Below are 12,694 nucleotides of genomic sequence, written 5' to 3' on the forward strand. Positions count from 1 at the left end.
AAACAGTTGGTTATATTCAAAGCAGGAGACTGTTTTAAAAACATTAGATTCAGTGTTAATTTTTGAGTTACAAGGTTAAAGTGCACAGGCAGAGCCTGGTGCTAGCTAAGTATTTACTGAGTGACTACACTTTCGTCTGAGCATTTTCTTGTAGGCGCTAAGACTGCTTAATCCAACTTTGAGTGCCCTTTTGTCATCATTAATCCTTGTCTGACACAATATTGTTAAAACCAGGTGTCTTTTCATTAAAGGACATGGGAAGTGTTTCTTACAGGCAATTAAGCACTGTGAACATGATTTTCCGTTTATAGATTTTTTTTTCTAGGTGACTTTTTCACATTTGACTGAAGTTTTTGCTTGTGGTGGAGACCCCTTCCTTTTCTCCCCCATCCTGATTAAAACTTTCAGACTAGTTAACCTTTACAGCTTGATGCTGGGAAACCTCTTTTCTTTATTCTCCCCACAAGAATGATCCCAATTTTCATGTTTCCTCACAGATTTTCAGCTTTCCAGGTTCTCTGTGTTTCCCTGAGCTGTACAACTCCATCTTAAATTTGAAGTCCATTACTATTGTAATTAGGTGGTCATTTCTGCTGACAAAATTGAATCACGTTGAATTTAGATTTTGTTGTGTCTTATGTGTTCTAAAATCATCTTTCAGCCATGGAAACAAAGAAGTATTTTCCTGCCGGGGAATCAAATTGGCAGTGGATTGGTTTTTGGAAAGAGGCCACAAAGATGTTACAGTTTTTGTTCCGGCTTGGAGGAAAGAGCAGTCCCGGCCTGATGCTCTCATCACAGGTGAGCCCTGGGAGTGGTCTGGTCATAGCTTCAGATGTACCCGGGCAGGTCATCGGACGCCGTCAGACGTTGCACTGATGAAGATGATGTCCATCAGCTCTCTGATGATAAGGAAACAGTAATCCTTGCTCCATAAACCAATGGTTTGGGGTTTTTTGTTTTCTTTCTGCAATTTGGAAGCTTTTCACTTCAAATTTCGTAAAATTTTGACTTTGGGACAGGCGTAGGAGTCAGGAGACCTAGATTAAAATTCTGGTTTTGCCACTTACTAGCCATTGGACTTTGAGCAACATGCTTGGACCTCGGTTTCTCTTTCTGCAATACGAAGTCAGTGACGTAGTTCACAACAGACCTGCAGGACCCTGGAGCTCTGCTCTCTGGGGTCAAGTAGAAGGAAGGGACTCCATCTCAATACAGTGTCTGTATTTTGTGTTATTTTGTAATTTTAAAATGTGTGCGTTTCAGGCACAAACTGTTAATGATTGTTGCTGAAGTTAACCCTTCCTGCCCCTCTGCCCACCTCCAACATTAACAAAAACTGAGGAACTTGTGTGAAGAAAACTATACTTTTCAAATCAAAAACAGAGACCACAGACCACATACCTGAAGGGAAGATTAATCATTAAGTCATTACTTGAGCCAGGGTAGGAATAGATAGGCAAGACATGGTGGAGTCCAGAGCTGTGGAATCACCCTAGTCTGTATAAACTGTAAAGGGAAGAAGGTGCCAGAATTCAACCAGGAGCACCAAGACATTAGATAACTCTTGGAAAAAATACACATATTTAGATCCTTATCTTCCACCATATAACAGTAAATTCCAGATGGTTGAGGAATTGTCAAAAACACTAGTCTTTGAATGGCTGGGGAAAACTTTAGTAAAGTTAAAATTTTTGGAGGAAATTACAAGATAATTTTCATTGCATGAAAATCTAAACTTCCGTATTTTGGGAAATTTTCTTTAAAATGAGAACTTTTATTTGCCTAAGGGGAAAAATATACGACAAAGAATCCATGTCCTTAACATCTAAAGAGCTCGTAGTCGCTGGGAAAACAAACACAGAGCTCTCCCCAGCATACAAATGGTAACGTGGTAGGAACAGACAGCTCACAGAATGCAGGTGCCCAATAAGAGAAAAAAATTCAGCCTCATGAGCAGTTCAAGAAATGACAAATTTAAACAACTCTTGTATTTCACCCATCAAATTAGCAGATTGAAAAACTGGTAAGCCTCCGGGACCTCTTCCTTCACTGCTGTGGAAACGAATTGATACAACCTTTCTAAAAAATAGTTGGGTCTTAAAATATTAATATTCTTGGATCTACTAGTTCCCCTTCTAGGCATAATTCCTCAGAAAATAAGCAGAGTTACAGGCAAAGATTTAGAACCACAAAGACATCCAGTGCATTATTATTGAAATTTATATTCACTAGAATGGTTTGAGAAGTTAGAATATGTATTAGAATATTTAGGCAGAATTTCTAATGATCTGAGGAAGTGCCCTTTTCCACAGAAGTGTTATTATTGTGTGCATGTACACATATGCATATTTAGACCTAGACCAATGATGGCAAGAACAGAATACACAAAAAATGACTAGAAGGAAATATGCCAAAGTATTCACAGTAATTGACTCTGTGTCGTGACTTTGAGGTCTTTCTCCCTACTTCTGAGTATTTTCCCTTACTTTCTTAATTTTGCTTAAGGAACTTAGAATATTTTTAATAATCAAGGGGAAAATAAATCGAAAAAGAGAAAACAATATTTAAACATGTAAATGACTGGAAAGCTTGAACATGAAAGGAACAGGAGCCCAAGAAGGGAAAAGGATCAAGGGCATGGCAGGTGTGTCTGAGTTTAATTTTTAAAATACCAGCACACCAGGGCTCTGGAATGCATCAGGATGCAGTGTGCTTTGTAAACTGCATTCAGCTCCACTTGACCCTCGAACAACACAAGTTGGAACTGCCTGGGTCCACTTATAAACGGACTTTTTACCGCATAGTGCTGTAAGCATATTTTCGCTTATGATTTTCTTCATAATAAGAATACAGCATAGAATACATATAACACAAGACGTGGCTTCCATGTGGTGGTTAAGTTCTGGGGCCTCAAAAGTGAGGGGGTCAGCACCCTAACCCCTGCCTTAAGGGCTGCTCAAAGGTCCGGAGCTGTTTTCTCCCCCTGGGTAGTAATTCTAACTAAAACCTTCAACCAGATAAAACCTGGTAAATTGAATAGTCCATTATTTTTTCACTGTACAAAAAAGGAAACTTGACCCATATTTCAGGCTCTCCCATAGAGATTCAGACTAGCACTTTTTCCAGTGAGATAACACCGATTTCATAAGCACAAAGCTCTGTCTCAGGTGCTGTGCTAGGAATTAGAGATTCAGTTCAACTTACTAGCCATACTGAACCCGTATCTATTTAAGTTAGGATTATTTGTACTGATTGGCTATTCTTTTTACCTCATTAGCTATTCTAGAAAAAGCAAATGAAGCAAGATGATGTTGACCCTTAGGCCACCACACTTACTTCTCTAATAGCTTTGTGGCATATCGTGTATGAGTAAACACTGCCACAAATAAAGTAGCATGGCTTATTCATGAACATAGGCGCCAACCTGGGATCCATCTCTAAGTGCCCCATGCATTCATTCTACAGACATTTACTGAGTATCTCCTGCTGTGCTTCCTGGGCCGAGTGCTAATGGAAATAAAGATGAACATTTTGAGGGCAGGGACCACGTTTCATTTATCAGGGCAACACACAAAAATAATTATAACATGACAAATCCTGTAGTTGAGACTGAGCTTTTCAGTTTGTCCTGGTTTTCTGTGATTAAGAGATCAACAGTTACATCTGTTAAAATTCAGTTGAACAGTGTTGAGAACTTGCTAGGCTCTGTGCTAAGTGCTTACGTATGTGACGGCTCCCTGACTTCCAGCCTCCTGACTGCCTCAGAGGCTCAATAAGGGATGACTGCCAGATATAGAAAATGCCAGAACCTGAGGTTTCCCCATAATTTGCTGCTTCTAATACCCACATTTCCTCCAGTTCTGCTCTGGTGCGCTTCTAAACCAATGTTCTGGTCCTGATGAAATCATGTCAGGAACATCATGAAGTCTATATGCCAGCTTCGGAGCCAGCCGACCCCTAATCCCTCCCTGTTCCCTCCAAGGGACCCTGGCTCATCCCCAGTACCCTGTTGTGGCGATTACAGCCCTTGCTTACCTAATTTGCGTGTCTGTCTGGTGACTGACACCTTCTCAAGGAGAGGTCATTCTTAATGTTGGTGACCATTAATACTTGGCACGCCATACCTGGTCCCTGAAGACAGATTTTTTAAAAATTAGCAATTGCAGTTAATAAACATGGAGAAGTAGCTTTTCTTTCCTTTTTTTTTTTTTTAAATCATGACCCTCCTGACTCTGGGCCAGAATATACAATGGTGGGAAGACAGGAGGTAGAAGAGCCCAAGTAGGAAGAAGGGATGGTGGAGAGAGAACTTTTATCATTAATCAAAATAGGAATGCCAGCACCTTTTAAAAACAAAACAAACCAAACCAAACCCCCACTAAACAAGTCAGAGTTACAAAGTGCTGAAGAACATGCCCACAGAAGACAAGGAGCGTTCCTCTAACTAGCCTTACTCCGTCTGGGCAGCTTTCCCCTCTCCTCACATCTGAGCCCTTCCTCAAGCAGTCCACCCTGTGAGGATGCTGCCCTTGTTGCCACGTGTTTCCTAGGAAAGGACCCGAAACAGGTGAGGGTCATGTCTGTAGCGACAGTTCTGCCTCCACTGTGTCCTCCATGAAACTTCCGCATCGTAAGACTCTTCCCCTGCCACCTCGGGGGCCTCTACTAGTGCTCCTCAAACTCTCCCCCATCACCTCCACTCGTCAGAAAACAGAAGAACAAAATAAACGGGCTTTGGCGGGGGGAGGACGCGGGCGCCCCTGAACCCCACACAGCTGCGTTGTCAGAATGGCGTAATGAAAAACATCACTGAGCAAATGGATGTTTATTCTGTTAAAGTTTTAAACCATTTTTAATGACTCTGGGGGCTATGTTTAAAGCTGTTATTATTGCAATCCTCAGGGAAAAAATATTGGGAATTAAAAATGTGTTCTGTCTGCAAACTGTAAATCATAATCCCTAATGAAATGAGGGCATAAATCCAGTTCCTCTCATAAAAGCTCACGTTGTATGCAAGTTGCCCCACGTGTTACGTCTGTACTTACTCGTGAAATTCTGCCCCGATCGTCCTTGCAGATCAAGAAATTCTGCGAAAATTAGAGAAGGAGAAAATCCTGGTATTCACACCATCCCGACGAGTCCAGGGCAGGCGGGTGGTGTGCTATGATGACCGGTTCATCGTGAAGCTGGCTTTTGAGTCAGATGGGATCATTGTGTCCAATGACAACTACAGGGACCTGGCAAACGAGAAACCGGAGTGGAAGAAGTTCATAGATGAGCGATTGTTAATGTACTCCTTCGTCAATGACAAGTAAGTGAACCCATTCACTGACGGTGGGGGGGGAGGGTTCCTGCTTCCCTGCATGCAGAGGCCTCGCTGCGCCTGCCACGGGCCAGACCCAAGTCACATCTCTTCCCGCAGCCCCTCAGCCTACTTCCCCTCTGATCCCCGGGCCGGCGAGGGGGAGGGGGGTCGGGAATCCGTGCGGGAGGGACAGGCCCCTGCGCTGTAGGACGCGAACATGGCACATCTGTCAGAACGGACAGGGACGGTTCTGGAACATATCGACCCCCCAAAACACTGCCTTTCAAAATCTACCTAGAGCCTTGATCACTTAAATCTATTTTTAAAATACATGATTTTTGTAAATATTACACCAGTGGTAAGACTCCAGTCATGATTAAGTTGATAAATGGGCAGAGAATAATAAAAAGTAGGTCTCCTGAGAAATAAGTGTATTTCCAAAATGGGGGGAAATTCACCTGTTGATAATCAAAAATGTGAACTAAATTTACAAAGTACATATTTTTTCACCCATTTAAATCACAAAAATATTTTTGCATGTGCTCTGTGCTGTTAAAGATAGAGTGAAACTGCTCACACAGTTTGGCGTGGGTCAACAGAAGCCTTGGAAATATGTATACCTTCTCAGGCCCATCATCTCCTTTCTGGGAATATATAGTCTGAGGAGAAAAAGACCAGATATGTTCATTTCTGTATTTTTTATAATTGCAAGAATTCAGAGGCAGCTGAAGGTACAACAGAGAAATCGGTTAAGCCGCTCTGCATCTAGCAGAATATTTTCAGCTCTTCAGCATTATGAGTATAAAGGCTATTGAGAAACGTGGAAATTTGTTAGAAAGACAAAACAAAATTATATTTGTGTTTGGGAAATGTGTATGCATACAGAAATGACTAAAATGCAACACATAAATGGAAAATAGTTGTATTAAGATCGTAGGATTGAGTTACTCTTCTGTTCTTAATGTTGCCACATTGTTTTAACAAATAGTAAACACCGTATTTGCTAAGTGTTCTTAGCCACGTTGACACTCCCTTAACATTGTTCACGTTTCCTGGGTAACTCCTTGGCCCATTTCAAGTTCCAGCATTGACATAATGAGTAGAACTCTTCAGTTGTAACTTCTTCCTGTTAGGCTCTGCATGCCGTGAACTCTTGGATCCGGGAGATTTTTTCCATCTCTCTGCTGAGGCGCAAAGAGAGTGGGCTGTGGGGTTCGATGCGGAATCTCAACTGTGCAGTGTGAACTAAGATCAAAGTCACTTAATTAGGAAAGTGTATTAATCTGCAAAAATTAATTGCAGGGCCCAAAAATTAACCTGAAGGGCCCACTGTCAGGAAGAAAGGAGAGGGGGTATGCACATTCCCAGGCCGGGAGCGGGGTTGGTCCGGTGTCCGTGTTCCTGTTCACTGCTCCTCGCTTACCCGGCCTCTATACTTGACAAGATCGAGGCTCACGGAATCCCCCTAAAATGGCAGTGTGTTGTTTTCTGAAGTCCTTACAAAATCCTGAGCATGACAGGAAGAAAGAATTCATGAGAACATGCAAGGCTCAATACAAGTTCGGCTTGACACATTTTACTTTTGTGTTCAGTAAGAAAATTCTGTGTACTGAGATTTTTTACCCCATAAATGCCGAGTCAAAATACTTGATTAAAAATGTTTTAAAGGCCTTAGAGTGAATCAGTCTCTTACCTTCTGTCTTCGGAATTAAATGATCAGCCTCCTACATCACTATGTATTCTTTCCCTGACAGGTTCATGCCCCCCGATGACCCGCTTGGCAGACACGGCCCAAGCCTGGATAATTTTCTGAGGAAGAAACCTATTGTTCCTGAACACAAAAAGCAGCCTTGTCCATACGGTAACTTTCCTTGTAATTATTTAACATACGCCTTCAGAATACAGTCTGTTGTTAAACTTTTGGTAATAAAAATAAACATGTTATATTTTGGATGGCATAGTACGTAGTTCTTTGAATTGTAATCAAACATCTTAGCCGTGGGGAAAAAAAGTAATTATTTTTACCTAGTTGGGTTCTATGCAAATGCATTTCCCAGAGTTAAAACATGGGTTCCAAAAACTCCGCTTAATCAGGCAGGTACAAATGTGTTCTGGCATCGAGCGACACCTCAGATGGGCAGGGGTTTAGCGCATTACCGCGGTACATTTTGCTCTCTTCAGAACAGAAGGTCCTGATTGTGAAGCCAGACTGGAAGCGTGTGGGCAGGGAGGAGTTGAGGACACAGGGTATGGTATTAACCTACACCTCTGGAGGTGACTTAATCGCCCAGCCAGTGTGTCGGTCACTCTAGAGAGGACCGAAGCGGGGAGGACTGCAAGGGAGCAGGTCTCCAGAGGAAGGGACAAAGGAGCGACTCAGCTTACCTTCCATTTCTGCCTTTGTTTCTCTCACAAGTTAAAACCCTGAGCTGCCAGGGTCTGGTGGAACGCTCCTTTGCCTAATTAATGTTCCTCTTCGTAGGAAAGAAGTGTACCTATGGACACAAGTGCAAATATTACCACCCCGAGAGGGGCAGTCAGCCACAGCGGTCGGTGGCCGATGAGCTTCGTGCCATGTCTAGAAACACCGCGGCCAAAACCGCCAACGAAGGAGGACTGGTGAAGAGCAACAGTGTTCCCTGCAGCACGAAAGCGGACAGCACTTCCGATGTCAAACGAGGTGCTCCAAAGAGGCAATCGGACCCAAGCATAAGGACCCAAGTCTACCAAGACCTAGAGGAAAAGCTTCCCACCAAAAACAAATTGGAAACCAGGTCTGTACCTTCTTTAGTTAGTATCCCGGCTACTTCTACTGCAAAACCCCAAAGCACTACATCTCTAAGCAATGGCCTTCCATCTGGAGTTCACTTCCCACCTCAGGATCAAAGACCACAGGGACAATATCCTCCAATGGTGATGGCAACCAAAAATCATGGAACGCCAATGCCTTACGAACAGTATCCCAAATGCGACTCGCCTGTTGACATCGGATACTATTCCATGTTGAATGCATATTCAAATCTGAGTATCTCAGGCCCACGCAGTCCTGAAAGGCGTTTCTCCCTGGACACAGATTACAGGATCAGCTCTGTAGCTTCTGACTGCAGCAGTGAAGGGAGCATGAGCTGTGGGAGCAGTGACTCCTACGTGGGGTACAACGACCGGTCCTACGTCAGTTCTCCTGACCCTCAGCTGGAAGAGAATCTCAAGTGCCAACACATGCGCCCGCACAGCCGCCTTAACTCCCAGCCCTTCCTGCAGAATTTCCACGACCCCTTAGCTAGAGCTCAAAGCTACAGTCACGAAGAACCAAAGTACCATCACAAGCCTCCTCTGCCACACCTGGCCGTGCATCTGCAGCACCCAGCCGTGGGGGCCCGGTCCAGCTGCCCCGGCGAGTACCCCTCCCCTCCGAGTTCCGCGCACCCGAAGGCACCCCACCTGGGCCGCTCCCTCGTGGCCACACGAATAGACAGCATTTCGGACTCCCGGCTGTACGACAGCTCTCCTTCCCGACCGAGAAAGCCTTACTCCCCCCAGGAAGGGCTGGGAAGCTGGGATCGGCAGAGCTACGGCGTGGACGCGTACAGCTACCGGCAGACTTACTCCTTGCCCGACAGCTCCACGCAGCCGTGCTACGAGCAGTTCACCTTCCAGAGCCTGCCCGAGCAGCAAGAGCCGACGTGGCGCATGCCGTACTGCGGGATGCCACCAGATCCTCCAAGGTACCAAGACAACCGAGAGAAGATTTACATCAACTTGTGCAACATCTTCCCCCCTGACCTTGTGAGAACTGTCATGAAAAGGAACCCTCACATGACAGACGCCCAGCAGCTCGCCGCGGCCATCTTAGTGGAGAAGTCACAGCTGGGCTATTGAAAGATGATGCATCTTTGTGGTGTTTAGTAGTTTTTTGTTCAGCTCAAATGCTGAGGGAGGTTTGCTACAATAGCACACGTGATCTCCTTCTCGGCAAGGAGGTTATCTAGTATCCATTTATGTGAAATACTGTATCATGGAATCTGTATGTATAGCCCCACGTAGTGGAAGTATCACGGGATTGCTTTACATTCAAACTTTTTTTTAAACATTTCCTTTTTAAAGCTCTCTCCTTGGCTGGAAATTTTTCCAGTTTGATTTATTAGATGTCTCTGTGATCTTTGATATTAATCTTTGGTGCATCAGGGGTTTATATGCAGCACTTTTTATCCTTGTTTCGTGTTTTATTAACTTGGTGTTTGTCTATCAATTGCAAGCAATTACAATACTTTCAGAATGTCGAACATTTGACTAGACCCTAGCCGACTATTTTTGCAAGCCAAGCTTAATTGGAATCTTTTACAGCTTTTTAAGTTATTTTTATTTGGGGGAGGTGGGCTTCTTTGTGCTGTAATCATTATTTATAGAAACAAAGATATGCGACAGCACTGACTTTATATTTTAAACAAAATGTGAGTTACCGGTTTATGTGGGAATGGGTAACAGTCTATGTTAGAATGATTTACAACATGGCACTTTTCATTGTTTTATTTTTGTTCGGGTTTTTTTTTTTTTTCCTGTTAAGTAATTAGTTAATTTAATACGGTTGACTTAAAGGAAAGCAGATGCAATCAATGGAAAAAATTGTTTCCATTTTTTTTTTTTTAACGAGTAAGGCAAAAGCCGTAGGTCTTCCAGTTTAGAGCTTTGTTATCCAGCTATGATGTGCTTCCAGACGGCGGAGAATGGAACTGAATTCCCAGATTCTCATTAACCTGTATTTCTAATGTGTTCGTCCTTCTTGTTTCGGGGCACAACAATACTGGATAAAAGAACCCTTTCACAGTACTTGCCTGTTTTTAATGAATCTAATTATTCTCAATGCAACTTTTATATTTAATATACTCTTCAGTGTTCCCGCTATTTATCAAGGCTGGCCTGAGGTGGGTGTATGTGTTGAGGATATGCAAAATTTATCGATACTGCACTATAGGAATGGTGGTGGTGGTGGAGGTGTTGTAAGTGGTAACTTAAAAATGTTTGTAAGATACTGTATATTTTCCATTTTCCTGAAGGTAGTTTTTTGGGGGGCCTGTTATATTATTAAGGCCAGATTCTTGCCACAAATAGTGTAGTTTTAGCTACAGACTAAAGTCTGTTCTAGTATTAGTAAGGGATATTTCTGGTTTCAGAGTCACGGGTTTTGCTAGATGCGAATTCATTTTTGTCCTCAGCAGACAGACCCCGCATTGAGGGGCAGTCGGGTGCCTCACATGACTTGACTGTTGCCTCCAGGCTCCGAATTTCGCTTCGTGCGACAGACTCCTCCTGATCTGTGTCTGCCGTCCGCCTCGATGCCCGGGGTATTCCGACCATTCTCCATGCTGCAGTTTGAAGGAAAGCCCTGAAAAGCCAGAAAGTACCTTTTACTGTTGATACAAATTGTATCTTTTTAACTATAAGAACTATTTTGATTTGTAGATCTAGTGAAAACACAAATGTGTAACTATGATTAGACTTTTGGGCAACATTTTATCCCTTATTTAAATACAAAATTTTAAAGTAAAATTGAGGTCTAGGATAGGGTAGAAGATAAAAGTAACAATTTAGGTAAGCAAAAGTGTCTGTCTTAGTTCTATAGAATATATTAAAATATATTAAATACATTTATTGGCATTTTCTTTCTCCTAAAACTTATCTAGCGAGAACTTAAAAAATAAAGGTAAAATGCTGCCTGAAAATAATGTCCAAGCACCTTTGACTAGGATAACATTTTCACTACTTGTGTGACACTGTGTGTTGCATGAAGTAGGATTTGGGTATACAGTAAATGCTTCTAAAAGGCATTGTGCATATTGACATATCCAATAATCTGAACCGTGTTCAGCAAACTTAATTCAGGAAAGTGGTGTTCTACACAATTATTCTGTTGTTGAGGTGAGTGTGGCCCTCCTCTGTACCCAGAAACCATGCAGACGGTGCCACGCAAACCATTCTGAGTGATGTCTGGGTGCGACCCTGCTCACTTTGTGAATCTCTTCTCCGATTTCGTCCGTCACTCTCTGTAGAACAAGTTTAAGTGTAGAAGTCAACTAGTGCCAAAAATAGGGTTACAGATGTGGAGTACCATTTATTTTAGTCATGTTCTAAGCCTTTTTTTTTTTTTTTTTTTTAGTATGAAATCCTTTTTAAATTGTAGGTTTTGGTCCCATTTTCTTCATGTTAGCGTTTTCGCTATCTGAAGACTCTGCCAAACTTTACTAAATCTATTTCAGGAAGATCTTCAGTGACTTGTGTATCATACTTTCAGTCTGAGCTTCTCATGTTTTTAGCTAACTATTTGTCATTTTCTCGTGGATTTTTAAACCATGGAAAAAGAGTGTAGCTCGCCACTACCTGTCCTGAAGTTGAATAGCTCTAAACTGCTCTCACTGAAATCCTTCAGTATAATGAAATGACCTGTGAGTGAAGAAATACCAGTTTTCTTAGGTCAAGAGAACAACGTGTCCCCTCCCCCCCCCCCTTTTTTTTTTTGTTTTCAAGCACCCATGTTGCTTTCAGAGCTTAAGAATGAGATATTTGGCAGACTTTAGATACAGCAAATCCTTAATTCTCTCAAGCAATAAGTAAAAGGATCCATCACTAAATTAAATCCATAGCTGATCCCAAACCTTCATTGCAGCCAAAACTTTCACCTTAATCTTTTACCAGATTTGCTAGCAGATAACTGGAGAGGGAGGTGTTAGCAGAGAAACTGCCCAGAGCGGTCAACTGATAGAAGAGAAAGAATTCAGATTGGAGCATTTGGCCCCTGACTGACAGCTGGCTGTACTTTACCCAGTAATGAGCCAGTGCACGGTCTCTGTGTCTCAGTACAGAGGGAGTAGCATCCAGCGGCCCGACTCTTGGCCCGCACGGCTTCCTCCCTGCACGTGATATGTCCGTTTTCCGTCCGTTTACGATCTCTGTATCCTGATAGAGTTTGTCATTGACCTCAACATTTGAAAGAAACGCACACCAGTATCAAATGTGTGATACTGGTAGAAACTTGAACTTTGTGCTTTTATGAAATTTCCTTTATGAGAATATGTAATATAACTTAAAAAACATTTTTATATGTATATATACATACATGCCTACATACTTGTCAAAGTATTAAAAACGGGAGAGGGTGTTACGCTATTGGTGTCCGACCTTCCCTTGGCTGAACTATGTCTGAGTTGTGGAGGACCAAGCCTGCAGCCCAGGTGACCAACGATAAGATTTTAGAACCACTTGAATGGAAAGCAACTCCTCAGTGGTTTTATTCCTGGTATTTTTAAAGAGTTATTTTGATAATTTTAATAGAATGTGTAATTTTAAAACACAAAAAACTTAAAGTAGTATTGATTATACAGATATTTAACA

General features: G+C 42.5%; 1 protein-coding gene across 4 annotated transcripts in view; it reads left to right on the forward strand.

Annotated features, from left to right (window-relative positions):
* Positions 1 to 12,394, forward strand: part of ZC3H12C (zinc finger CCCH-type containing 12C) — a 68,951-nt gene extending 56,557 nt beyond the window's left edge. For all 4 annotated transcript variants that reach the window (XM_027579314.2, XM_027579316.2, XM_027579313.2 and 1 more), the window contains exons 3-6: positions 662 to 801; positions 5,080 to 5,314; positions 7,063 to 7,169; positions 7,791 to 12,394. In XM_027579314.2, the coding sequence (XP_027435115.1) occupies positions 662 to 801; positions 5,080 to 5,314; positions 7,063 to 7,169; positions 7,791 to 9,187 (1,879 nt within the window). In that variant the 3' untranslated portion in view covers positions 9,188 to 12,394. The remainder of the gene's footprint in view (positions 1 to 661; positions 802 to 5,079; positions 5,315 to 7,062; positions 7,170 to 7,790) is intronic.
* Positions 12,395 to 12,694: the final 300 nt, after the last annotated feature.

The sequence above is a fragment of the Zalophus californianus genome, chromosome 11, assembly GCF_009762305.2.
Source record: "Zalophus californianus isolate mZalCal1 chromosome 11, mZalCal1.pri.v2, whole genome shotgun sequence".
Taxonomy (NCBI): Eukaryota; Metazoa; Chordata; class Mammalia; order Carnivora; family Otariidae; genus Zalophus; species Zalophus californianus.